Source organism: Melopsittacus undulatus, chromosome 1 (genome assembly GCF_012275295.1).
Source record: "Melopsittacus undulatus isolate bMelUnd1 chromosome 1, bMelUnd1.mat.Z, whole genome shotgun sequence".
NCBI lineage: Eukaryota > Metazoa > Chordata > Aves > Psittaciformes > Psittaculidae > Melopsittacus > Melopsittacus undulatus.
Window position 1 is genome coordinate 136221598 of NC_047527.1, and position 26801 is coordinate 136248398.

At 43.0% G+C, this 26801-nt stretch overlaps 2 protein-coding genes across 2 annotated transcripts in view; one reads left to right on the top strand and one right to left on the bottom strand.

Annotated features, from left to right (window-relative positions):
* Positions 1-5113, bottom strand: part of KCNH8 (potassium voltage-gated channel subfamily H member 8) — a 170460-nt gene extending 165347 nt beyond the window's left edge. The window contains exon 1 of the mRNA XM_005143283.2: positions 5038-5113. Coding sequence (XP_005143340.2) covers positions 5038-5113 — 76 coding nt within the window. The remainder of the gene's footprint in view (positions 1-5037) is intronic.
* A 16724-nt stretch (positions 5114-21837) lies between these two features.
* On the top strand, positions 21838-24515 carry LOC117435918 (PHD finger protein 7-like). The gene is made up of 8 exons (XM_034060635.1): positions 21838-21952; positions 22105-22196; positions 22283-22384; positions 23380-23546; positions 23628-23790; positions 23910-24016; positions 24117-24230; positions 24347-24515. The coding sequence occupies exons 1-8, from the start codon at positions 21838-21840 to the stop codon at positions 24513-24515; spliced, it is 1029 nt and encodes a 342-aa protein (XP_033916526.1).
* The last annotated feature ends 2286 nt before the right edge of the window (positions 24516-26801 follow it).

Below are 26801 nucleotides of genomic sequence, written 5' to 3' on the forward strand. Positions count from 1 at the left end.
AAGTAGCTGCTTAATTTGTTACTACCAGCAAAGAACAATAACACAACAAATTTCAATGTTTGACCCTTTGTTTTTATTCAAAATCACGTTTGCCTTTTTTTAGTGACAGCTACTGCAAGCTGCAACACTGGCTATGTTTTACTGAGACAAGTACAGAAAGAAAAGCATTTGCTTTCTTTGTGCTTGGAGCTGAGACCAAGCAAGATTTTTCCCCTGTGTTCTTTTGCAATGACAAATAGGCAATTCATTCAAAATAACACATTATTTACTTATCCAAGGATATGAACAAAAGGGTAAAAAAAAATCTGCATAACAGAAAACCAGTGGTAAAGGTAATTTCCCTCTGGCTGAATCACTTCTAACTATGCAAAGAACTAGATCACCTTTACCACACCTCCACTCCCTCAGAAATAAAGTTTGATAAACCATCAGCTTTTCCACTGTCACTGCTTGGAAGTCTCTTTGACACTGATCAATGCTTGGCATAGTTTGAGTCTTTCGCCCTTCTTTGGTCACAGGCTTTTATCTCTGGGAGGTAGACCATTCTGATCCTGGCATCTGAGTAATAACATCCTCCACTGGGAAGCTCAGCTATTGTTTCCCTACAGCTGACATTACTGCAATATCTTGAGCCTATCTGGGAAGAACTGCTGAGCATCATCAGTAGCCAAGAAGTACTTTGCTGCTTTCAAAGTTTTTTTGATAACCATGTTGTGATTAAGCAGCACACTGACTGCTATAGAAAGGGTAGGATTCAACCTGAATGAGACACAGAATTTGCCAACAGAGTTGCAGGAAGTGTTAATGCACTGGCTTGACCTAGGAAACCTCTCCAGTTTGAGAGACAAAAAAGAAAGTGACAGGGGGAGCGTCCAGAGAGGAGCAGGGGAGAAATCTGCCCCTGTAATCTGGGAAGATCATTGTACACAGAACTGAAGTTTCCCATTAAAAACTTGACGTGAAATAACTCACTTCAGACATTTAGTGGCATGATAACAGGGAAGTGTACTTAAAAGCTTATATTTGAAATATTTTTACACTTAACATTTTGGATTGAAAATCTGGGAATAAAAAAAGAACAAACCCCACACCAACAAATTCCCTAAACAACCCTTCAAACCCCCTACACTACAACATACTCATCTGATAATGTGTGTATGTGTTTTCTGAATGCCCAGTAACTACATAAACACACTCCTAACAAGGGGGACAAAAAGTGTTAGGATGCCTGTGGCTTAATTATGGGGGAGGAGAGTGGGGAAAGCCATTTGAAAAAAATCCACTTAAACTGTGCTATCAGGAACACAGAAGACAGTTCAGAGTTGTAAGAAAGTGAAGGTATTACAGAACATAGGCAGATCTAAGAGCTGTGTCACAGAAATCCATATAAGCAAACCCTTAATGCTATTATTCCACATATGCAACACAGGTAACTGGAAATTTGCAGATCTCTGGGATCTCCTGCACAAATAAGAAGCACCCTTTTTTGTGTTTAGCATTGTCCTGGTTTGAGCAGTAGCAGTCATTTTTCTCCTTCTTGGTAGCTGGTGCAGTGCTGTGTTTTGACTTTCAGGCTGGGAACGGTCGCTGATAGCAATTATGTTTTGAGTTAGTGCTCAAATGTTTGGTTTGTTCAAGGCCTTTTCTGAGCTCATGCTCTGCCAGGGAGGAGGAGAAGCCGTGAGGAAGGAGAGACAGGACACCTGACCCAGGCTAGCCAAAGAGGTATTCCATACCATAGCATGTCATACCCAGGATGTAACCGGGAGAAACCTGGAAGGGCTGGAGCTCTGGGGGGATGGAGGAGGTATCAGTCGGTGCTCGGTTGGGCAGGGTGGGGTGAGTTATGGGTTGGTGGCTGGTGAGGTGTTGTATTCTCTTCACTTGTTGTTTACTTTATCATCATTATTTGTAGTAGTAGTAGCAGTAGTGATTTGTGTTATACCTTAGCTATTAAACTGTTCTTATCTCAACCCGTGGGGGCTACATTCTTTGGATTCTCCTTCCTAACTCTCCGGGAGTTGGGGGAGCAAGGGGAGGAGTGAGTGTACGAGCTGTGTGGACTTGGTTTAAACCATGACAAGCATATATTCCCTGGTTTCATATGTAAAAAAATATGTCTGTGTAACACACAGACAACAATACAAAATATCTACCATGGGAATTTTGAGCAGCTGAGATAACTATTAAGCAGTTATTATATATGCCTTTTTGAGTATGCAATTTTTTCATAATGTGATTTATAATTGCTAATTAGACAAATACTTGCATAGTAAAGTTAAAATACTTGTATGAATTAAGTTTTGAAAACTTGTATGCAAAGCAAAGCATATTTTCTAATATTATCTGGAATCCCTTCTTGCACTGGTGCCCAGAATTAGAATTATCCCTCTTCTGGATTAAAGATGCATTGGTGGATTAGTCTATCACTGATGACAACATAATACATCCTTCCCAGAGGCTTAAAATGAATGGTGGTCTGTTAACTACAGGCTATGCTAAAAACAACAATAAAAAAAAAGCCCTCTGACACAAAACCATATTTTACCATTTAAATATCATGATGTGTGAGGACAATGTAGTTTGAGAACCACAGGTTCAGAGTGAGGTATCAGTTCTATTCCTTTCACAGACTGTATCACCTACAAAACTAGTAAGACATGAGACTGATTCCTGCACGGGTTAGCCATCAATATTACTTCTAGCTTTAGTCACCTGAGCATCCTCAGGAATATCACCTGAACAATTTAAATTAAAACAAAATTTGCTTTAATGTTTCTACTTGATGCTCAGATCTGTATACACATTTTTCAAAATTGTATTTATTTACTTGAACTTTTTTTGTCAGTTGAAGCAATAATTTTATACTTAGATTTAGCTTTTCAAAGGAAAAGGTATATTGTGTCAAAGCAAAAAAGATGAGCTATTTCTGAAGATTTTAAATTGAGGGTACATAACTGTTTCAGATAACCAAGTTGATTCACTGGTTTATTCTAACACTCTAAGAGGTGTTATGTTATTCTATAAATTAAGAGACATGCTACCAGGTTTCCATAGGATATTATTATCCTCCAAAGTTTTATTAGATACAAGACTACGTAGCTCATAAAAAGTCTTCCCCTGTGAACTTCTGGGAATAGGTCATATTACATGCTGATAATCAAACAATGATGACTTCTAGAATAGGCCTGTTTAATATTTAAACCAAATTCTGAAATGTTGACTAAAAAGAAAAATTTCACTGCCTGTAATAAAATATAATATGCTGTATTTTCTGGAGGCACTTAAATACCTAAGTACATTATTTTTCAATTACAGACCAGGAAAAAGTAGCTGAGTAGTTAGCATTAAAGATTTCAAAGTAAGACACTGATGTTTGCTTCACGGTTTGGAAAAGATTGGCCCAATTGACTTCGTAGTTAGTAGAATCACTGATTTTAAAAGGTTGGATAAATTCAGCTATAAAATTCAGCTAAGCAAAAAACTTTCTTCCACACTTGTCTGTTGGTGTCATCGAGAACATGGGGATTTGACATTTTTCTAGTGTTTTATTAAATAAAAGACCTAGTGTGGCTTTTAAATTGGATCTTTGAAGAACAATGCACAATTTGTGAAATGTTGGTGTGTACAGCTCACAGGCTGTGTGCTCCATTCTTTGGAAGGAAGCTGTTGCAAAGGGGAGGGTCCTGAGCACTAACAGGGAAGAAATGGTTTTCTGGCAAATAATGGTATCAACAACAAGACTCTTACTACTGCTGCATGCTTCAGCATGCAGTAAATACCACTCATACACTTTATAGAAATAAAAGGGTAGAAGATAAGGACCGAGTTCCATAGTTGAAGGAATTTTTAGAGGTACATTTAAGTAGTCTTGAGAGGGATTGCTTCATAATGAAGTTGTACAGCCCTGAATTGTAATCAACTGTGTATCCTGGACCAGCAGAGCAGTTACAATGCAGGGTTTTTTTGCTTCTCTGCAATTGATCTCACTGTCTGTATCATTTTCTTGATGTTTTACAACTTACTGATCCAGTAATCACAGTTCACTCGTGCACTAACTGAGCCATTGAGAAAATGCCAATAGATTCATAACCAAGAAGATATCAAGCCCGTTAGACTGCAGTGTTTCCAATCAAGAGAAAGCTGATGGCAGCTCAAATCCGAGTTTGTATTTCCACCAACTTTGGACGACTGGGGGCGGGTTTCAAGGGAATTAAAAGGGAAGAGAGTTCCCCCTATCCCCCTTTATTTTCTTGGGTATGCATGAGCCCCATTAAAAAAGAAACATAACTCAAGGTACTCCTAATCCCTAGCCGTGGGGAGGAAACCAGCTTCAAGAACGGTGCCAGCTCCTCGGCACCGCCGTGCTGGAGCGGGACCGAGGCGGCGGCCGCGGGAGGAGTGGTGCGCTGCGGGGTGCGGAGCAGGTCCCCACACCGTCCGGCCAGGACACTAGTGGGGCCGGGACCTGTCCATGGTCCTGCAGCGGCACGCCGCTGCAGCGCTGCCGCTGAAAGGCCCTTCCTTCCTTCCTCCCTCCCTCCTTAACACCCGCAACAGCTGCTGCCGCTGCTGAGCCCGACTTGCTGGAATCCAGCTTTGAAGGAGATTTAATAGCGGGGCTGAGGGTAGTAAAGGAAAATAAATCTCTAAAGCAGAGCCTTGCAGAGGTTCTGAAACCTGCCTTTCCTTCCAGCCTCTAGGCTATCAGGGGTGCGGGGAGAGGTGGAAGCCCCAGCCCAGCGCACAACTTTCCTGAGGAGATCCCGGCTCCAGAGGCAGCCCGACTCCCCGGATCCCCACGCAGAGGGTAGGGAGGAGAGGGAACACGGCACCCTCCTCACCTGCAAAGCTGTGGAGAAGCCAGGCAGGAGAGAGGGAGAGGCTGGTATCTCCCTCGCCTTTCCCTCCTTGTTCCCGGCTTCTGGTACCACGGAAAGCCCCTGAGGGCGGATGAGACGAAAGAGGAGGCTCCCACCGAGCATCCCCCTCCCCGAGCACCCGGAGCCGACGCCCGCTGCCCCAGCCCGGACTCACGTGTGCCGTCAAACCGGGTGGCGATGGTGTCGAGGAAGGTGTTTTGGGGTGCCAGTAATCCCTTCATAACCGGCATTTTTCCAGCGCTGTGCGAGGTTCCCCATCAAAGTTTGCCTGCGAGGGTGGTTCGAGAAGAAAGTGCAGAGGGCGCCCGGGGGAAAGGAGGAAAGAGGCGGAGGCAGGGAGGGATGAAGGAGGAGGATGGGGATGCCGCCGCGCCGCCCCCGACGCAGGGAGCCCCCCGTTCGTCAGCGCCAGCCACACGGAGTCCCCAGCCCTGCAGCGGAGAGCCGCGCACAGGTGCGGAGCCGTCCCCCCTCCACAGAGCAAAGAGGGAGGGGGGCGCCGGCAGAGAGCGGCGGTAGGTTGGAGGGCTGCGGCACGGCCACCCTTATCTACCTGCGGCTGGAGTGGGGCGGGAGCCGGCAGCCTCCCTGGGGTGCCCGGCCCTCCCCATCTCAGCCTGACCCGTCCGGCCCTCAGCACGTAACAGGTTTCCTAGGCTAGAGGCGTATTATCTCCCATGAAACCTGTTTTGTAAGTAACGATACTGTAGGGTAAAGCACGAGATCTGTCTTTGCTGAAAGTAGAAACACTATTGTCATGGATAGCAAGTGCCCCTAAAGAGAGACTAGAACATGGAGAACACTCCATCAGGTGTGTGGGCTGATGCATTATTTGCACATTAAGACTGTTTATTTAAGGGATAGACTTTTTCAACTTGTGTTTCCTTAATAATCTTTCAGAAATTCCTCCCTGAAAAAATCCACATTAGGATAATTAACTGTCTTTGGCCGGTAGTGTGGCTTTTTAAATGCTGCCAGGGAACACTCCATGGCACAGTCATTTCACTTACTGTAGCACCAATGGCAAAACTCCATGTTATTTCAGGAATAAAAGAAACTCCTTAATTTGCAAAGCCAGTGTGCACTATGGAGGGGAAACCTGTTGGTCTATTGCTACTTTATAGTATTGCTATTTTTATTTCATGCTATTTCCATTTATTAGGGTTTTTTTTTTTGTGTCTCCAGATGAGTATTTTGATTCCCACTTTTTCAGGTAAGAAGCACAGAGAGAGGCTCCAGGAGGGACAAAGAGGGTCTTTCTTTACAAGAGAAATAAAAGGTAAAACATCCAACCCCCAAACCTTGTAAATGCTTATGCATAGGTTTTATAGCACAATATAAAAGTCTACCCACAACAACCCACCTTGGCTCCAAAAAGCACAGCAGAATTTTACTGAGACCATGAACCTGTCCAGTTCTCCTTGTACAGGAAGCCTGTACAAATAAGCTGATACAGAGCTGCTGGCTCAGTTTTCAGAAGTGACATGTGAAAATAGAGACTGCCTTACTATCGCTATTACTTTGGAAGTCTCTAAGAACTCACAGTACTTTCAGTTTCTTAGTTGATAAACTTCACATTCATGGCAGGCTTTTACCTTCAGTGGCAATTGTTAGTCTTTTCCTTAAAACACACAATTTTTAATACTGAGTGGCAGCAATTATCAATTTTCTTTTTTAAAGTTATTCTCACACAGAATCACAAAATATCTTAAGTTGGAAGGGACTTATAAGGATCCTTGAGTAAATTACCTGCTTTTCACAGAGCTATGTAAGTCATATGACTAAGAGTCCTTCAGATGCTCCTTGAACTGACAGGCTTGATGCTGTGTGGAGCCTGTTCAACTCCAGTACTTTCAAAATGTACTAGTAATAAAACCAAGGCATTAATTTCAGGTGAAAAATACAAAGCTCAAAATTAATTTCTCTTGATATCTTTCCATTTAGTCTCACTGGCAGGTATCACACTCCTATTTAGGTTTAAAGCTACATGTTCCTACATGTGAAACAAAGGAAACCCTATTTCAATAATTGCAAAATCCTGAAGAGTACAATCAGATTTTCACTCCTGTCAAAGTGCTCAGCAGCAGAAGTTTAGGTAAATCTGAATCTTCAAAATCTGCCAAGGGACACGTGTTGTAGCTAGTGTGCTACAGTTATGTTTCGACTTGCATTCTTTTCCATGACATGCCCCAATTCCCCTGCAAGTAGGGATACAGGGAAGAGAAAGGAATATATTCTCAATCCTTCTGCAGGCAGTCAGAAGACAGTAACGTGTACATTTAAAGACAGAAATGTATTTCTCGATTTTGACTCACCAAAAGTCATCACAAACCAGAAAAAAATATATCCAGGGGAGTCAAATAGCCATCTAATAGTTCTGCTAGCCGATAAGGGTTTAACACCATACTTTCTCACACACACAGAATCTCAGCTGTAAAGATGATGCTTTTTTGATGACTACGATATAATGGCTTCAGGAATTGTAAAGTTTCATTAAGAGTCCATGGACTTCTTGAACAGCCATGAGACAGAAAATGTTCAAGTAAAGCCTGAGGACTTGGGTGGATCACTCAAAAATTATGCAGATACGCACCCCAGAAAGAATGGATGGCTACCAGAGAAGCTAGGTGGCATGTTTCATTTTCATAGTGGTGAACACAAAGTAGTTATTGAAATATATTCCCCGCTGGCCAAGGTGAGGTGATAGCAGCAACAGTGAAAGCTTTGGCACATTCTACAACCTTCTACTCATAAAAGCAATCCTCCTTAATACAAACTGGTACTTAACTTCAGAGAGTTACACAGCACAGAAGACTTAAGTCTGGAGTAGTTCAAAGCAGACAAATTTAGCAGGTTAAAATTTCAGTAAGCTGAGAACAAGAAGTTCAGAAAAGCAGAGACAAAACAGATGAGACTATTATAGAAGGAGATGAAGGAGCTGAAAGTTTGTAGTCAAGTCTGGGAAAATTATTTCTTAAGATTTTAACAAAACACCAAGTAGGGAATCTGCATATTTCCGTATTCCTGTCTGTTTACCATGGAGCATTTCACTGAATTCAAAATATAAGAGAATAAAATTATAGGAAGACAGTGCCAGAGCTGGGAAATTAATGGCTACTAACACTGCTGCTACAGTTCAGGCTGCCATTAGCATGTACATTGCAAATGAAATTTAGTGGCTAGCAGTTTAGACTTGAGGTACTATCTAAGAAAATAAGGTTTGTTGCTTCAAATTACTCAACAGTATGTAAAATATAATCTCAGCCATACGTTTCCTCCCACTTACCTACAGCTACTTGGGCACTCAACATAGCACATTACAGTTTGAGGCACTGTATAAAGTTTTTAGGCATTGCTTGTTATCTAGAAATGAGGGCATGGGCAGAGAGTTTTGCACAGAGAATATGCAAGGAGCAGCATTTTTGGTCATAATTGCACACCTTTTCTTCATGTGCAATTTTTAATTCAACCCAAAAACACATTTTCCAAGTTTATTAATATTCCACAGTACCCCAAGTTACCTCATAACAAAAGTTGGGAATTGCTTATTGCTTCCCTCCCATAAGCACTTTACCTCAACATACCTGCGGTAATTATGCAAAGGTAAACAGTCAGTGAAAAATCAAATTAACAATCAGAAAGGACTGCATGCAGCTTGCTTTTGTGCTTTGAATTGCCACCGACTTATTTATTTGTTTGTTAACCTAGGCATCCAATGGAAAAAAAAAAAAAAAGAAAAGGAATAATGGAAGAGTCTGAAAATACTAGGAAAGGACAAAGAATGGTAAACTGCTGCTCATCTGTGGTGAACAGGCTAATTTAATCTGAAGTAGTGTGTGTTAAAAGTATTATCTTAACAAATTATTGTTATGCTTAAGGACATATTGGTCGCTTTCTTTCATTGTGCATAAGCAAAACACAGAACTTTTTAAAGAATAAAGCTACATAATTGACGCTCTGCCAAGCAAACAACATTCTGGATTGAAGTTTAAGTAACAAAGATGGCACGTCTGCTTCAGGAGTTAAGTTGCTACAGACAGGAAAAGCTTGCAAGGAAAAGGGTTAAAATACTCATCTCAGTGTGCTCCTTCCCCACTCTCTGACGTAGTCACAGTACAGACATGATATTGTTGAACAGACCCTGGGTCTGACCCTAAAAGGTCTGCTCATATGTGCTAGAGAGATTTACATATGATTACATATCTGCCAGCAATTCCTGCTATAAGACCATGTTTCCTATTGTACAAAATTTTGCCAAACAGCAACTTGCTTCGGACAGAACATATCCCTGGAATATTTCAATTAAAAAAAGTAAAGAAATTCAGTCCTTTTCAAGATTCAAGTGAGGAGGAAAAACACAGGTTAAGAAATCTTACTAAGCAAAGGAGCAACTCACTGGAACATAATGTAAAAGAGAAGCCATAAGAGGGAAGGGGTGTGGGACATGATTAGTAGTTAGGATGAAACGGATGAGGAAACAAGGCAAGCAGATGCTGGCATAAGGAAAAGCCAAAGCTCTGCAGGAAACCTGGAAACCCTCAGCTCCTTAGAAAATAGAAGCCAGGGGAAGCAAAGACCCAGAAAGTCATTAGGAAACATATCCCAGCTGAGTTAGATTCAATCCGAACAAGATAGAAGATAGGCAGCAGGTGATGAAGCAGAACAACTTACATAATGGGGCAAAACACCAGGAACAGGGTGAAAAGAAAGGAAACTGGAGCTGGATAGCTAGACAGAAAATACAGAATTGAATCAAGAAAAACTTGGGGAGGAGGGTCAAATAAGTGAAATACAGGAGAAGAAAGCAGAAGAATACATACATGAGGGTATCTGGAATAAATTTAAAGGCTCAAACCTCACTTTGCTACTGCCAAATATCTGTGAAATGTTTTTTCAAAGCTTCATTTCTTTTTGTGCTGGTGTAAATAAAGGATGCAAGCTTACTGATGTTCACAGATATGTCACTCACTAATGTACTGAAAAATCAATGTAGTAGATTCAAAAGGTTCTAGCTGTCCTGATGCCACAAGAATGTTCAGGTGTAATTTTTGGGTTTGTGTTTCCTTTTAAAATATATAGGAAATCACACATATCAGATTTAATATCATTATTCATATTGTTCAACTATATAGAATGATAATGGTCTATACAATACTGATTTGATCTTTTTTATAGTTAGAAAGATCATAGTACATTCACAGACCCAGGTTTTAAGTCTGCATCAGATTTATATAAAAAGGAGATATGATGCCCTATCCCTTCTGGAAAGCAGAAGGTGAAGTAAGATTTGAAAATCATCTTGCCGTCAAACCAAAAATGAATCAACAAATAGACAGTATCAGATCTCAAAATAAACAAGGTTATAGAGTTTCAATTGCTGTACCCACTTTCCTATCCTATAAAGCAGGATCATAGTTCTCTTAATGATTGTGTGGATACTGTTAATGTCTGTGTAACAGCCAAATTTTACAAAAACATCCAATAAAGCTAGAAACAAATTAGCATTCAAGAGATGATCAGATAGTATTCAGAAAGTTATGGAATCACATTTCAATGAATGAGGAATTCACAGGATACTGAATTGGTCTATTGTTAATTGAGCACCATCATGTGGGAAGAAGTAACCATTGTTGTTTATAGGAAAAATATTGCCTAAAGGAGAAATGTACGTCTATGCACAAAACTAGCATCCAAAGCTGAAGAAGCAATATCTAATTTGAATCATTTTTTTTCCCATCAGAAAACAAAAGCAGAAAACCCACCAAACTAAGCACAAACCCTTAAAAAATAATATTAAAAAAAATTGAATCACACTACAATTCTGGAGACAAAACTGAAGCTTATGGCAAAATACATGGGAACAGAAGTTTTCTGCTCAAAAACTATGCGAGAAAATAGAGAAGTTGGATTTAAAAGAAAGTAGAGCACTGTAATGGTTTATCTGTTTTATTTCTTGGATATGAAAGGCATCCCATGCCAGTTTACCTCACTATGGCATAAAAAGTAATGTTTCCTTTAAAGAATCTTGTAGATTTTTCTACGTCCCAAAATAATGTAGTAGTTGTTTTTCTTCCAAATTCTTTCATTTGAATACTTAATTCAAATATAGCTGTTGAGAATATTCTTTATAATATCATCACAACTTCACTGATTTTGATATGGAGTTTACAACTATTTCATTATATGAAAAAATAATACATTACCTTTTATCTGCTTGAATTAAAAAAGTACAAAACCAAAATTATTTGCAAGGTCTGAGCACAATCAGTGAAAGCAAAGAACGCAGGCTGAATTTTAAGAAGTGATACTGGCTGTGTAGAAGCCATATTAGGTTGCTTTGAATAAAGACAATACTCACAAGCAGAGCTCTAGATATGTTATTTGCTCTTAAGCCTTAAGCATGATCTTCCTCCATGCAGATGTAAAAAGTGGTTCCGCCCACAGATCCACAGAAGTTAATTAGAAATTGTGTTACCATGCTTCCACAGAGTGAACACTGCATAATAAGAATCTAAATATCACACTAACTTTCCAAACACCATTATTAAAATACAACTCAGAAGACAGCACAGATTTCTTTCCAAGTACACCTATTTTTAAATGATTAAAGCAGGTAAGTGGAAAATAATTTCTTCTGTTCCCTATCTGATATTTTTGGAACAATTTATATAGGGCTTAAGCTTCCTCAACATTAAACTCACATGATTCAGTGGTATTCTACATAACTTTCACCAGTGCAATAAAGAGCAGGAAGAGCCAAGCCAGCTGGTTTTTCATTAGTAGTATTTCTGACTTGCAAAATACCACAGGTAATTCTGAAATTAATAAGCAAAACAACTACAGTGATCCTTAGCAGTGTTGTGGTGTTAATTCCAGTTAAAGTTTTGGTGTCCATTCATGAAGTGACAAGACAGCAGTGACAACAAAATTGGTTCTTATAAGTCACTGCAAGTCACAAAAGACTGCCGAAGCACAAAAGACTCAAAAGGAAACAGGCACTAGTATTTCACTAGATGTCCTCTTCAATTTTGTTTTCAGTGCAGTTGCTTTGACAAAGGATTAATGAATAAAAAGCCTAAGTGGCATTCTTGAGTTTTATCCCTTCTTTCTTTAAATTTACTACATTTTAAGAAGTGAAAAATCTCATCCCAGAATACAGATCAATAGCTAAAACACATTAGACAGCATTCAGGAGTTCCACGCTCAGTGTACAGGTATTTCTATGACTTCATATTATAAAACACAGAAATTATTGCTATGGTGATGAATATATTAGACATTTAAAATACATAAATTAGACCTGACAATTCTTCTATGAAAACAACCTACAGGAGAGACATAGGTGCAAGTTCTTAGACATGCAGGGGTTTTATGGTAAATATGAATGCCACTTAATTATATGGCTTGTTTTAGGTGTGAAGTGAACAGTAAAAAGATGTTTCCTCAAAGGTGCTATTATCAGCTTCACAGAAATGAACAGCAATAATTAAAGCCAGGTAATAAGTTTTCCTTTACAAACATCATGACAACAACAACAAAAAATTAATTGAGAAATTGAGGTTTTTGTCAATTATTTAGCTATAATCAACATTTTGTGCTATCTGTCATAATGTCTAAACAGAAACTTGACTGTGAATTTCAGTTCTTTTAGCATTGTTTTACACAGTAAGAATTCAGGGGTAATGCTCATGACCAGCCAAATCTGATTCCTATTTCAAATACATATAGTATATGGCCTTAATGGACATACAGAATCATAGACTGGCTAGGGTTGGAAGTGACCTTAAAGATCATCTAGTTCCAATCCCTCTGCCACAGTCAGGGACACTTTCCACTAGACCAGGTTCCTCAAAGCCCCATGCAACCTGACCTTGAACACTGCCAGGGATGGAGCAGCCACAGCTTCTCTGGGCAACATGTTCCAGTGTCTCACCACGTTCATTGTGAAGAATTTATTCTTAGTGTAATCTCAATCTCTCCTCTTTCAGATTAATATTCCCTCTTGTCCTGTCACTACATGCCCTTGTAAAAAGTCCTTCTCCAGTTTTCTTATGGGCCCCCTTTATGTACTGGCGGTCTGTTATAAGATCTCAGTGGGGCCTTCTCCAGGCTGAACAACCCCAGCTCTCTCAGCCTGTCTTCATAACAGAGATGCACCAGCCTCCCGACCAACTTTGTGGTCTCCTCTAGACTTCCTCAAGCAGGTACACATCCCTATACTTTAAAGATATCCTGAGTTCTTTGATCTTTACTATAGAAGACTGAATACAATGTTTGCAGATCTAAAAGTGTGTTTAATGTGTCATTAAATGTCATAAGTAGAGGTTTAAATTTCCATAAAGTATTAAGGATATATATCCCTAAAATATGTTACTGTAGTTCCAAAGCACCTGCCCAAAAAAGTAAACAAACAAAAAAGAAAAAATACATCCACATCAAGATCAAATGCTTCTCCAAGAGTTAGTTGCAAGTTATTTGCCATCTCTCCTAAAACCAGAAAGGGATTGTTTATTCCCCATTCCCCACTTTTCAGTTTCCAAACATAATCTGGAATTTATTTTTGGCATTACTTTTGTCATTTGTGTTCAGGAACCTAAGTATGGGTACAGTGGTATGGTTACCAAAAAGAGAAATCTACCTAAAAAAAACAAGCCCTAGGGATCTTAGTGGCTAGATACTTGTATTACTCAATTTCAGGTATTTCAAGACAGCATAAAGGATTAACTACAGCATGTCACAACTATATAAACCAGAGCTAATTACACCCTATACATTCAAAAGTGTTCTTTGGTCTTCTGAATTTACAAGCAATGCTACACATTGTTTTACGTCTCAGCTCCTTTCTTAATTCCAAAACACAAGTATTTACATACAGACACCTCTACACACACCACAGGAATATGGTATTAAAAAATATATTAATATATAGTTTTCAATTACATGGGGGAGGGAGGTGAGGGAGAGAGTATAGTCATATATAAACCAACTTGCAACCATAATGGTGCAAACAACTTATTATTGTTTAACTGGTCAAAATAAGTTTGAAGACAAAGCAGGGAGGGTATCCTACAATAATCTTTCATGTGTTTCATTTAACTAATTTAGGAAATAATAAATGTTTTCAGCACACTGAGTGCTGAAAACACGTTTCTCCCTAATCAGAGAAGGAAAACAGTGAGGAGGAGGGGATGAAGAACAGTACTAGTTTCAAGAAAACAGAAGTGGGTTAGACTAATTTCAAGAATCTTTTCATCAACTAGAATAAGTAAATTAGTAAAGAAGCTGCAATATATTTGTATTTCTCAAAAGACAAGGAAAGAAACAGGAATAATTTCACATAGCTTTTAAATAAAGCTTTTGAGAATTACACTTTAGGTTAGGTGACTATTACACCAATTGACATTAATCAGTTACATGGTAGCTTAAAAGAGGAACCAAAAAACCCTAACCCTTTTCATGTGCAGTAAATTCTTCCTTTAGAAGTTGTTTAGAAAACAACAGATCAACTTTCCCATCTTAGTTAGAGTTTCAAGAGTAGTTCTTCTCATGAGGCCATTTAAACATGAACCAGTAAATGTGAGAATCAGTAGTAATGTGTCACAGAATCATAGAATAGTTAGGGTTGGAAAGGACCTCAAGATCATCAAGTTCCAACCCCCCTGCCACGGGCAGGGACACCTCACACTAAACGATGTCACCCAAGGCTCTGTCCAACCTGGCCTTGAACACCATCAACAATGGAGCATTCACAACCTCCCTGGCAACCCATTCCAGTACCTCACCACCCTAACAGCAAAGAACTTCTTCCTTATATCCAATCTAAACCTCTGCTGTTTCAGTTTTAACCTGTTATGCCTCGTCCTATCACTACAGTCCCTAATGAATAGTTCATCCCCAGCATCCCTGTAGGCCCCCTTCAGATACTGGGAGGCTGCTATGAGGTCTCCATGCAGCCTTCTCCAGGCTACACAGTCACAACTTTCTCAGCCTGTCTTCATATGGGAGGTGCTCCAGTCCCCTGATCATCCTCGTGGCCCTCCTCTGGACTTCTTCCAACAGTTCCATGTCCTTTTTATGTTCAGGACACCAGAACTGCACACAATACTCCAAGTGAGGTTTCATAAGAGCAAAGTAGAGGGGCAGGATCACCTCCTTCAACCTGCTGGTCATGCTTCTTTTGATGCAGCTGAGGATACAGTTGGCTTTCTGGGCTGCAGGCATACACTGCTGGCTCATGTTCATTTTCTCATTGACCAACACCCCCAAGTCCTTCTCCACAGGGCTGCTCTGAATCTCTTCTCTGCCCAACCTGTAGCTGTGCCTGGGATTGCTCCCACCCAGGTGTAGGACCTTGCACTTGGCATAGTTAAACTTCATGAGGTTGGCATCAGCCCACCTCACAAGCGTGTCAAGGTCCCTCTGGATGGCATTCCTTCCCTCCAGCCTATCAACGGAACCACACAGCTTGGGGTCATTGGCAAACTTGCTGAGGGCGCACTCAATCCCACTGTCCATGTCAAAGACAAAGATGTTGAACAAGACTGGTTCCAACACCGATCCCTGAGGGACACCACTCGTTATTGGTCTCCAGATGGACATTGAGACATTGACCACAATTCTTTGCATGCGGCCATCCAGCCAGTTCTTTATCTACCAAGTGGTCCACCTATCAAATTGATGTCTCTCCAGTTTAGAGACAAGGATGTTGTGTGGGACAGTGTTGAACGGTTTGCACAAGTCCAGGTAGATGACATCAACTGCTCTACCCCTGTCCATCAGTTCCATGGCCCCATCATAGAAGGCCATCAAATTGATCAGGCAGGATTTCCCCTTAGTGAAGCCATGCTGGCTGACACCAAGCACCTTGCTCTTTTTCATGTGCCCTAGCATGCCTTCCAGGAGAATCTGCTCCAAGATTTTGCCAGGCACAGAGGTGAGACTGACTGGTCTGTAATTCCCCGGGTCATCCATTTTACCCTTCTTGAAAATTGGGGTTATATTTCCCTTTTTCCAGTCGTCAGGAACTTCACCTGACTGCCATGATTTTTCAAATATGATGGCCAGTGACTTAGCAGCTTCGTTCACCGGCTCCTTCAGGACCTGCAGATGGATTTCATCAGGTCCCATGAACTTGTGTACGTTCAGGTTTTTAAGATGGTCTTGAACCAGATCTTCTCCTACAGTGGGCCCAAGGTCTTCATTCTCACAGTCCCTGTGTCTGCCTTCCAAGACTTGAGTGGTGTGGTCAGAGCATTTGCCAGTGAAGACTGAGGCAAAGAAGTCATTCAGAACCTCAGCCTTATCCAAATCTTGTGTAGCTAGTTCTCCCAATAGCTTCTGGAGGGGGCCTACGCTGTCCCTTCTTGTTTTTTTAGCAGCTATATACCTATAGAATCCCTTCCTGTTATCCTTAACATCTGTAGCCAACTTTAATTCTAACTGGGCCTTAGCTTTCCTAACCTGGTCCCTAGCTTCCCATCATTCTACCTAGAAGATACTCTATCTTTTCAAATAAATCAACTCCTTTTACACTCATATTAGAAAAGCATACACTTTGCTGTTATTTTGGAAAGATTTTCTTAAATATCTTCACTGAATGTACATTTGAGTTAAAGGACACTGCAAAGTAACAGAGATAGAAAAGGAACACTGCAGAAAAAAATGCCATTATTAGTTTGGAAAAAAATACTCCTAAAAATTAAGGCATTATTGGCAAAGAAATCCTAAGCAGGAAGATAGAAAAGGAAAGTTAGAAGGAAGCACAAAACACTCTAAACTTGGACTATTTTAATTTATTTTTAATGTTTCCAAGTTTTTGGGATTTCAGGTGTGTCAGTCCTCTGTTAGCTTCCCTTCTATATAGAATCATTCATATACTTCTGTATGTTCCATCTACAAGCAATGACTTTGTTCTTATTCTGCAATGGATCTAAGCAAGAAAAACTTTATGTATGCACATCTTTCCATGCATAGCAAAATTAGTAGAGTATAATAGCTAGGTGGAAGGATTAGACTGAGGATCATATTACAGGATTAGGACAAATACACTTGCAATGGATTTTGTAGGAAAAGACCAGCCTTGCAGTAGATGCAGTCTCAGAGTCCTATTTATAGTATAATCTACTCCCTAGTCAGGTTAAATTAATATCCTGATCCTTTTTGCAGCATATACTAGTTGGCATATTCTTGGTACAATTTTCAAGACTAATCTTTTATCTAGGATGGCATTTGCTGTTACAGTGCAGTTTAAAACTCAGTACAGAATTTGTGTCAGCACTTTTTGTCCCAGAAAGAGTTGAAATTAAAGTATTAAAACATAGATAATGCAGACATTGTCCCTGGAAGACTCACAGCTTCTTCCAGCCTCATAATAAATGAATGTACTAAAACCAATGGGAACTTTATAAGCATTTCTTTTTTTTTTATGTGTTCTAGCCATGGAAGAGAAGGTTTTCATGTTCTTCTGAAACACATTAATTTTCCAAGAACTAGCAGGTTTCTGCTTGGAGTAAAAACCTGTTCAGATTAAGTTTTGGGCTGAAATAACTTATTTCACACTAAGAAACAGAAATCTATGTTTACAATCATAGATTTGATCTAGTATCAAACAGCAGAGGTGTGAATTGTTCTTTTTTTAGCAATATGTTGGGATCAAATAATGTGGAATCAAATCCAGTGAGCTGAAACATTCAGCTTAAACCAAATTCAAACGGAACTGGTTTTCCCACCTTTCATTACCATTTTTTCAAGTGAAGATGGTCTACCAGGTTATCCCTAAGCAAAAACAATCAAAGGCCTTGCAAATATAAGTATCATAACTTTACATAAGTGAACTAACAAATATATTGATGTTAGAAGGATGTTTTCATTTACATCCCCAATATCTTATTATGTGTCACAATATGAACAATCACAATTAAGGACTAGGTATTGTTAATTTCTGCATCTATCATCTGCTTTGCTTGAAGCCAAATATGCATGTACACATGTAGATGCAGTTTATGGTGTGTATTTTATCTGACTGGAATCAGCTTGCAATTTCTCTAAGTGAATTTATTACTAAAATTTATTTTCTAAACAAACTTCTAGGTTCCTGTAATACAAACAGGTTTTTTTTCTCATTAGAAACTGTGATCAGACATTCACTAGACAAGTTAACAGATATTATCTGTGCTCTGTAAATGGCTGGAAAGAGATTGTTACAGCTAAAATACTACAGAACTTGCTGCCCTGAGCAAGGAACAATTGCGTAGTTTTGTTCTGACGTTAAATTTTTTTGATTTGTTATATTATCAGTTGAAAGAAGAACTTTGGTATTTTCTTCTATGTTCAAAATATATAGTTTGTAGTTTATATTTTATGATAAACTGTATGGAGTATGAATACTTGGACAGTTTTTAAAGCATATTCACACGCTCATAACTGGTGCAGAAACCAGGGTCTAGGAGGTTATTTCAGCTACTAGAAAATATAACTTACAATGAGTTAACTAGTTCAAGAACATGCTGCTAAAAATGTCCAAGGATTGTATTGACATAACATCTGGTAAACAAGAAAAGTAAGCATTTGGCAATCAATACACAGAGAGGTTTTTAGATAAGTAAAATGAGAGTCTAAATGGATTATTCTGTCATCTTCTTTTAAGCCTCATTGTGGCAGCTGAAGCTGATTTCCTCAGTAGCAACATGAGACCCCATAAACAGCTGTCACTCACACTCTCCCAAGTCATAGCCCCATCTGTATGAGATCTTGTTCTCTAAATTCTCATCTTCACTATTCCTTTCTAAATCTCCACCTGCACAGCCTTTTCACATGAACCTGTGAACGCTCTGAAGTATTGATCTAGGACAAAAGAACTCACCTGTCTGACATGGCCTAAGAGTGGAAGACACTTTATTTAACAATGAAGTCTCTAAAATAGGAGCAGAGCAGCAGTTGCAGCTAACACCACCCCAGAATACCTGCTTGTGACCAACTACAACTACTACTGTTACTTGTCTGAAAAATTCAGCAAGAACTCATGGTATTCTCCTCCCCTCATTCCTTTCCTTTCCTTCTCTGTGCCTCTGTATTTTTCTCAAGGTCTAGATTGTCACTCACAGCTCCCTGTCTACAGAATTAATTCTGGGTTCTTTTGGCAGGACAGAATTTAGGCAAAGTTTATGACTTGAATCAATACTGTGGTTCTCAAATTCATTAAAATACATTTTGGCTAATCCTGTTGTTCTTCACAAATATTTAATATCAAGACACTGAACGCATCTTCCAGATCTGGGATATTTACTAGAGTATAAGTCCAGACTCTGATATGAATATTCTACATTTGTCATAGCTGCCAAACATTGATGTCCTTGTCTTGAAAGTACAATTCTATTCAGCTTCACATAGTAGCAAGCTTATTCTAACACTTCTGATTTCTGGGCCTTTTATCCTACTTAAAATAGCAGAAAACATAAGATCGTACTTGGACTGTAACATCCTTTAAACCAGAAACTGCTAGCAAGCTTACAGTTCACTGTAATATTAAAGTAGGATGCCACCTACTGCTTAATACCCTGAATTAAAAGAGAGAAACCAATTTCCTAACAACGTCAACTAACCTGAGAGCACTTATGACTAATGTTTTGTAATGCTCTTGCACTAGTCCAGTTCTCAGTAAAGAGCTTCACATCTAGCTTGTAAAGTAAAATTTGGAACTGTATGACTTTTGCTGCTGGAAGAGTGGTATTCTTCATAGTTAATTAAAAAAAAACTGTGCACAAAAAAGGCAAGATTTTTCTTATGAAAAATAGCATTACTGTGTGACATAACATTAGCCAGCTTGTTCCCCACTTCACTGAAGTTAACAGAGGCAGTCATTGGCTTTGGATTAAATCTCTACAGAGGGCAGCTTGATGATATTTCCTGATATCTAAAAGTCTGATGCAGTAAAAAAAAAGGCTAAAGCAAGCAAAACCAGCTTAAGAAGAGTTTCAGACTCCTCAGTTTTCCCAGTAGAATTTGTTGAGTAGCTGATTCAGAGGAGTCTTTCAAAACCAGGTTTCTTCTTTTCCACCTGTATAACTTTTCTGGTCCATGTTATTCTGTAACCTTGTCAAAATCTGTGCCAGCGGGATGTGGGTGGCAAGGATGCCTACCACAAGATCTCACAGGGCATGGATTTCTGAAGCCACCTTTGTTGCCAGAGGCAGTGCACAGTGTAATTCCTCAAAGTTCTCCACTGCTTACAAATTCCAATAGAGCAGGCATGTCTATGACATCTTCTACTCAGGAAAAAGACACAGTAATTGGCAAATGCTTTATATTTTTCACCCAAAAGGGAAGTGTTGAGCAGAGCATGTGAAGACCACAGACCCCCTGTTTCTGCATCTGGTTCTGAATGTATTTTCTCAGTGCAGCTTTTGCATATTTACCAGAGATGATGGTTTATAAAGGAAAATAATTACCAATTTAAAAGATTTGATTAACTGAAGGATTTTCCTAGAGTGCTCAGACCATTTTGAAGTTTTCTTGTTGCTGGCCTTAAGGGTGTGTTTGTGTTCGCAGTACTTAGCCGCTGCCTTCAAATAGTTATAAACCAAGTTCATGCTACATCTGTTACTGTCAGATAACTTCTTTCATTTGAATAAAAAATAAAAGCATAATAAATGTAATGCATACTTAAAAAATGCCTTTAATTCACCTAGAAGTTCCATCACTTGCTGCACAAATCAATTTAAGGGGTACAACAGGCTGAAATTTATTAAACTTCACAATAAAAAACATAGCCAGTTTGTTTTGTGTCACTAGTTAAGTCCTTAAGAAAAGGATGCAGGGCCTTTTTGGGGGGAATCAAGACATTAAATTACAGCCCTACTCTAATACCAAGTACATCCTAGCCATCCAACAGCTTGGTCCATAGAACCTGAGCAATGGCTGTTCTTCCCATGTAAACTGATTCTATATTATTAAGCATATCATAAGCTTCCACCTCTTATATGATTTACTTACCAAGCATGCACACAAGTTCCGCAAGTGTGCACCAAACACACAAGGATCAAGCTGGAGTGCAACATCTAAACGTACTGCAGCTTATAAATTCTCCCAGCAACTAACACCATGTCTTTCCCTTGAAATTATTACCTCCTTAATGAGCCAAGATATCATTAGTTTAGCATCTAATAACCTTCCACACTGAATCCTCAATTCAGGATTGATACATGGGGATCATACCACATTGGTGACTGGGAAAGGCAAAGGCAGCAAAGGTTTTCGAATGTCACCAGAAGATGAGGTGACACATGACGAAGAGGTCCCACACTGAGTGCCAAAAAAGATTGTCATGGTATAACCCCAGACAGCAACTAGATACCCCCAAAGTGGGATGGGGGAGAATCAGAAAAAAGGTAAAACCTGTGGGTTGAGATAAAAACAGTTAAATAATTGAAATAATGGTGGCATTTCATGGCACGGACTCAAGTTGATGCAGAGAATCAAATCCTCATTTGTTACAACCAAGCCCTTTTTATCCCATCATTCAATATTTTCCCAAACTGCACATACATACAACGTTTAACCTCACTGGAAACCATGAAACTCTCCAGGTAAATAGTCCAATAACAATGCTTCAGACCCCCTCACAACCCCCACATCCCCTGGACTAGAACTGAGAGCTTGTGCTGACTGCAAGGTGGGCACTGCGAGGGGCAGGGGGACAATGAGCAGAGTCAGCCCATGCCACACTCCCTCCCTCTGTCTGTCCCTGGCTCACAGCCTTGCACCTGTCCCTGCATTCTAGAAGCCCCTTGCGGAACCCTTGTGCGGTGCCGTGTCACAATCACCCTGCACTGCAAGGGAGCCCCACCCGTGTCACAATCACCCTGCACTACAAGGGTGCCCCACCAGCAGCCCCAGATCAGAAGCAAACCGACATTCCCAGGCGCAGCCATCTCCTTGGCTGCAGCCACTTGCTGCGATGAAGCGCAAATCACGGCGCCGCAAGGCCCAGTGTCCAGAAGCACTGCTGGAGGAGAATGATCCCTCAGCTCCTCCCCAGTGCAAGAGGCAGCGGGATGGCCCTGCTGAGGAAGGTGAGCGTATAGTACCCTGCTAGCACTCTACCAGAGGGGATTGTGGATGCAAGCACCACAGGAAGGTGGTCGGGTTTCTCCCCCATCCCACTCCCAGCATTACACTAGGACCCTGTCACAGTGCAGGGGGTGATGCTGCTGTCTCCCTGCAGTGTGCGGGTTCTGCCAGCGGGCAGATTGCAACCCCGAGGTGCTGGGGCAGTTTTGCCGTCAGGATGGGCTCTGCGTCCATGAGAACTGCCTGGTGAGTGCCTGGTCCTGACACCCCCTGCTCCCTGGCCCCGCACCGCCGGCAGCCCCTGGCACAACCCCTCTTCTCCCCTCTTGCAGTACCACGCCAGCAGGCTGAACCAGAGAGGAGCCGATGAAGAGGGCTTCTATGGCTTCCTCTTCCCTGACATCCAGGAGGAGCTGAAGCGGGTGGCACAAAAGGTGAGGCCTGAGGGCATCACGGTCTCCATTCCCTATGTCCAGCACTGCACAGGCCAGCAATCCCCCAGGGATGCTCTGGCAGCTGGCTGCAAGCAACCGCCCAGATGCCCCTTGATCCAAAGAGTTATGTTATAAGGAAACTGGGACTGGGAGAGACAAAGTGGATTTATCAGTGGTCCAGTGTCACTGGAACATGGTGGGGTTGTGCTGGATGAGGGCAAACAGGAATCCCCAGGGGCACAGGTCCAGAGAAAGGCAGTTGTGGTGTTTCACAACAGGGGCTCAAGTTGATGCAGAGACTCAAATCCTCATTTATTCCCACCAAGCCCTTTTTACCCCTTGGTTCAGTACTTTCCCAACCTGCACATATATACAACTTTCAATGTCATTGGCCACTATGAAAGTCTCCAGGTGAATAGTCCAATCACAGTGTTGCAGATCCTCTCACAGCTCCCACATTGTCTGGACTTGAAGGCCCCAACTCATTGTCCCAGGGCTTGTCAAAGCACCAAGGCTTCAGAGCTCATTCCCAAACTCTTTTTCATGCAGATCTTATCACCATCACTCCCCACAGGCAATGGAGCTGGGGCAGGGCCTGGAGCATAAGCCTGAGGGGAAATGGCTGGGGGACCTGGTGGCTGCGGAAGGGGGGGTTAGTCTGAAGAAGAGTAGGCTCAGGCGGGACCTTATAGCTCTCTACAACTGCCTGACAGGAGGGATTAGCATCTGCTCCCAAGAGCCAAGTGATAGAACAAGAGGAAATGCTTTCAAGTGGGAGGTTTAGATGGAGATGAGGAACAATTCCTTCCCCAGAGGGTGCTCAGGCAGTGGAACAGGCTGCCCAGGGCAGTGCTGCAGTCACCGTCCCTGCAAGTGTTCACATCCCGTGTAGACGAGGCCGCAGGGTTAGTGGTGGCCTTGGCAGTGCTGGGGAGCGGTTGGACTGGATGAGTTTAAAGGTCTTTCCCAAGCTGGTTGATTCCATGGCTCTGTAGTTCTACGTGGCACTGACACCAGTCACCTCCTGTCATCCCCAGAAGTGCTGCATCTGCCGCCAGGTGGGCGCCTCGGTCACCTGCAGAGCCCGGCGCTGTCCCCGCACCTTCCACTACCCTTGTGGCAGCGAGCGGGGCTGCATCTTCCAGTTCTTTGGGGAGTTCAAGTGAGTGTCACCTCCCTGGGGTACCAGAGCCGGGGCCGGGATGGAGGAGAGCTGGGGCTGAAGCATCACCTCTGTCCGCAGGTCCTTCTGCTGGAAGCATCGGCCAGTGCAGCGGGTGCAGGCAGTCCAGAAGGACCAGACCCTGTGCCTCATCTGCCAGGAGGCGGTGGCAAAGAGGCCGTGTTACGAAACCCTGGTCTGTCCCACCTGCACAAGAGCCTGGTTCCACCGCCACTGTATTCAGGTAAGCAGCAGCACCTGTGGTCCCTGATGTCATCACCCCTGTGGTCACCCCATCACCAAGCTGCGGGCAGGGTGAATGAGACCCCACCACCGCTGCTGCTGATGCTGTGTCTGCCACAGGGCCAAGCGCTGCGCTCTGCCCTGCACTACTTCTGCTGCCCACTCTGCCGGGACATGGTCACCTTTCAAAAAGAGATGTTCCGCCTGGGCATCAAAATCCCAGACAGGTTGGTGCCCTCCCCCTACCTCCTTCCCCTCTGCGATGCTCAGCTGATCCCCTCCTGCCTTCCCACATGCCCAGGGCTGAGTGCTCCTCTGGTCCCACAGGGATGCTGCCTGGGAGGAGAATGGAGCCTTTGCCGACCATTATCAGCGGCACAGCTCCTGTGACAGCAGCCCATGCCTGTGCCCCGTGGGACGGGAGGTGGCAGAGGAGAACGGGTGAGTGCTGGTGGTCCCCGAGGTCACATCCTTTGGGGGGCGATGGAGGTACCAGGCTGGCACCCCCCATCCATCTCAGGAGCCTTTGGTGGCAATGGGTCTCATTGCCCCCCCAGGCCCTGGCGACTGCTGCTCTGCCACTCTTGTGGCTCCTGTGGAACCCACCAGCGCTGCTCCAACCTGGGAGAGGATGTGGATTCCTGGGAATGCCGTGACTGCAGCAACACGGGCACTGGTGAGGGCTGCAGCTGGGGGGCAGGACACAAGGTCCAAAGAGCCATGTAGCCACCACTCCTACTTGGGACATGGGGTTGGGACATGGGGGACATGGAGACTTTGGACATGGGGACATGGGACATCAGGGCTGTGATCCAGGGATGGAGGGAGGGAGCGTGGAACAGGCTGGCTGTGCTCATCATCCCCCTGCCCCTCGCAGTGCCCACCTTGCAGGCAGGCCAGGCACTGGAACCACCCGCACCGGGACCGTCACACAGAGTCCCAGCTCCTGACGCCACACCTGGGGACGAAGAGGCTGGGATCCCTGCAGGACACCCCGACAGCGTCCTACCCTCCCAGGCCCTGCCCTAGAGGGAGCTCCACAGAGGTGGGTTTGCTGGTTGTGCCTGAGCACTGCAGGGCAAGAGCCGCTGCAGTGGCCTCAACCTCCTCCTGGCATCACAGAGGGGATGCCAGGCTGCTTCCCGAATAGGAGCTGGCACTGGTCACCCAGTGGAGAGGCTGGTGTCACGCCATGGGTGGCACTGGAGCTGAACCCAGGCTTGGGAGGGGGAGGCACCTTGGGGAATACTGTGGGCCTGAGGCTGCTCTGTTCCAGAGAGAGCAGTGACCCCAGGATATGCGGGGAGCAACGGTTTCACCATGGGTCTTGTCTCTTGCGTTGGGGCTCCAGCAGGGACTTCAGAAACCCACAAAGGGGTTGATAACACAAACGCTTTATTCAGGCATCAAAACTCCTGACTGCTCATTAGCAAGCAAATTGATATGGTTTAAATTAGTTTCAGTTTAAATTATTACTTTGATATCATTTATTTATTTGTTTTTCCCTTTTTTTTTTTAGCAAAAAACACCTTCCTCAAATAAGTTAAACAGAATAAACTTTACCCCTGAAGAACGATACAGTCCAAGTGTTCTCTTGCGTACCCAGGGCTGGGGAAGCACCAGGAGCATCACAGGTGGCAGTGGGGAAAGATCAGTGAATGGGGAATGATGTGACCCTTCCCTGCCTTGCTACCTAATGAGTCAATAAAACTATGTGTTTTCATTGCTCATAGAATTTTTGAGACAAAAATTACAGAATAAGAGATCTCTTCCTTGAATGGCTATGATGGCATCAATAATAGGGTAAAAGTCCATTTTAATAGCTAATTTGAGAAATGTGCCTTTCTGAAATGCTTAGTTTGATTCCCTGTGGGAACTAGTGTTATGATGATGAAAGCGAGGTGTGGTAGCACCTAGATGTGGCGGGATCTGAGCACCCGTGACTGTCAAGAGTACACAGAATCACAGAATCAATTAGGATCAGTAGAGTCAACTAGACCTTTAAGATCATCAAGTCCAGCGTTTACCAGAGGACTGCCAAGTCCACCAGTGATGTTGCCCCTTGAGAAAGGCAGAGGAGGAGGAAGCCAACCAAGGAGCCTGGAATCGCCCAGTCCAGAGAAGAAGGGCCACCTTTATTGCGCCGGTAGAGGGGGATCGCTGTGGTCGCTCAGAGATGAAACACAGCTGCTCCCACTGAGGTGTCCAGGCCGTGTTTTGGGAGTTTGGGCCCGATGTTGCAAGTGGGAGTTGTCTCACGCCCACGTGGGCCTAGCGGGGATGGAGCTGCTGCCACTTTCCAGTGCTGCGGAGTCAGAGGATGCTGCCCATGGCCGATGCCTGTTGGTTCTGGGGCTCCTGGTCTCAGGTATTGGGCAGCACTGGGACAGCCTCTCACTGCCTGGCTGTGGGCGCTCCTTTTACCATGTGGTGCTGGCGGTTGGCTTCTCTCCTGCTGTTTTTGGGGCTGTGTGTAGGCAGTTTGGGTGTGACAGTTCAACTGGGAGCACGCTGGGGAGCCGTGGCATGGCCTGACTGTTCCAGTGCCAGTGTCTGGTGCCAGGAAACTGTGGCATGGCTATAAAGCCTCCTGACTGTCAATTCTGGAGCTGCTGCTCCCTGAAGAGCCCTGACTGTCCATGGGATGATGCTGATGGCTGCTGTCTTGTGGTGCTGCGGCTGTGGCTAGGTTGTGCTGGTGAGCCCTGGGACAGCCTGGGGGCAGCCTGTCTGCAGGGGCTCCTCCCAGCTGGAGCTGCTGCTGTGCGGCTGCCCTGGGAGCATCTTCTGGGCCGTTCATAGGGAGCTTGGGCTCGATGCTGCACACGGGAGCAGTCTCGCACCCACATGGGGCCACCGGGTCTGCTGCTCCTGCTTCTCTGCAGTGGTGCAGAGCCACGGGATGCCACTGATGGCTGCTGCCTGGTGGTGCTGCGCCCGCAGGTATCACGTGATGTGGAGCGTGGTGACACCCTTGGCACCGCCCGGCTGCAGGTATTGCTTGCAGTGTGT

Coding starts and splice junctions, on each gene's coding strand:
- LOC117435918 (XM_034060635.1), top strand. CDS start 21,838: ATGAAGCGCAAATCACGGCGCCGCAAGGCCCAGTGTCCAGAAGCACTG. Junction 23,791..23,909: donor TCCACCGCCACTGTATTCAG/GTAAGCAGCAGC, acceptor TGTCTGCCACAG/GGCCAAGCGCTGCGCTCTGC. Junction 24,017..24,116: donor GGCATCAAAATCCCAGACAG/GTTGGTGCCCTC, acceptor CTGGTCCCACAG/GGATGCTGCCTGGGAGGAGA.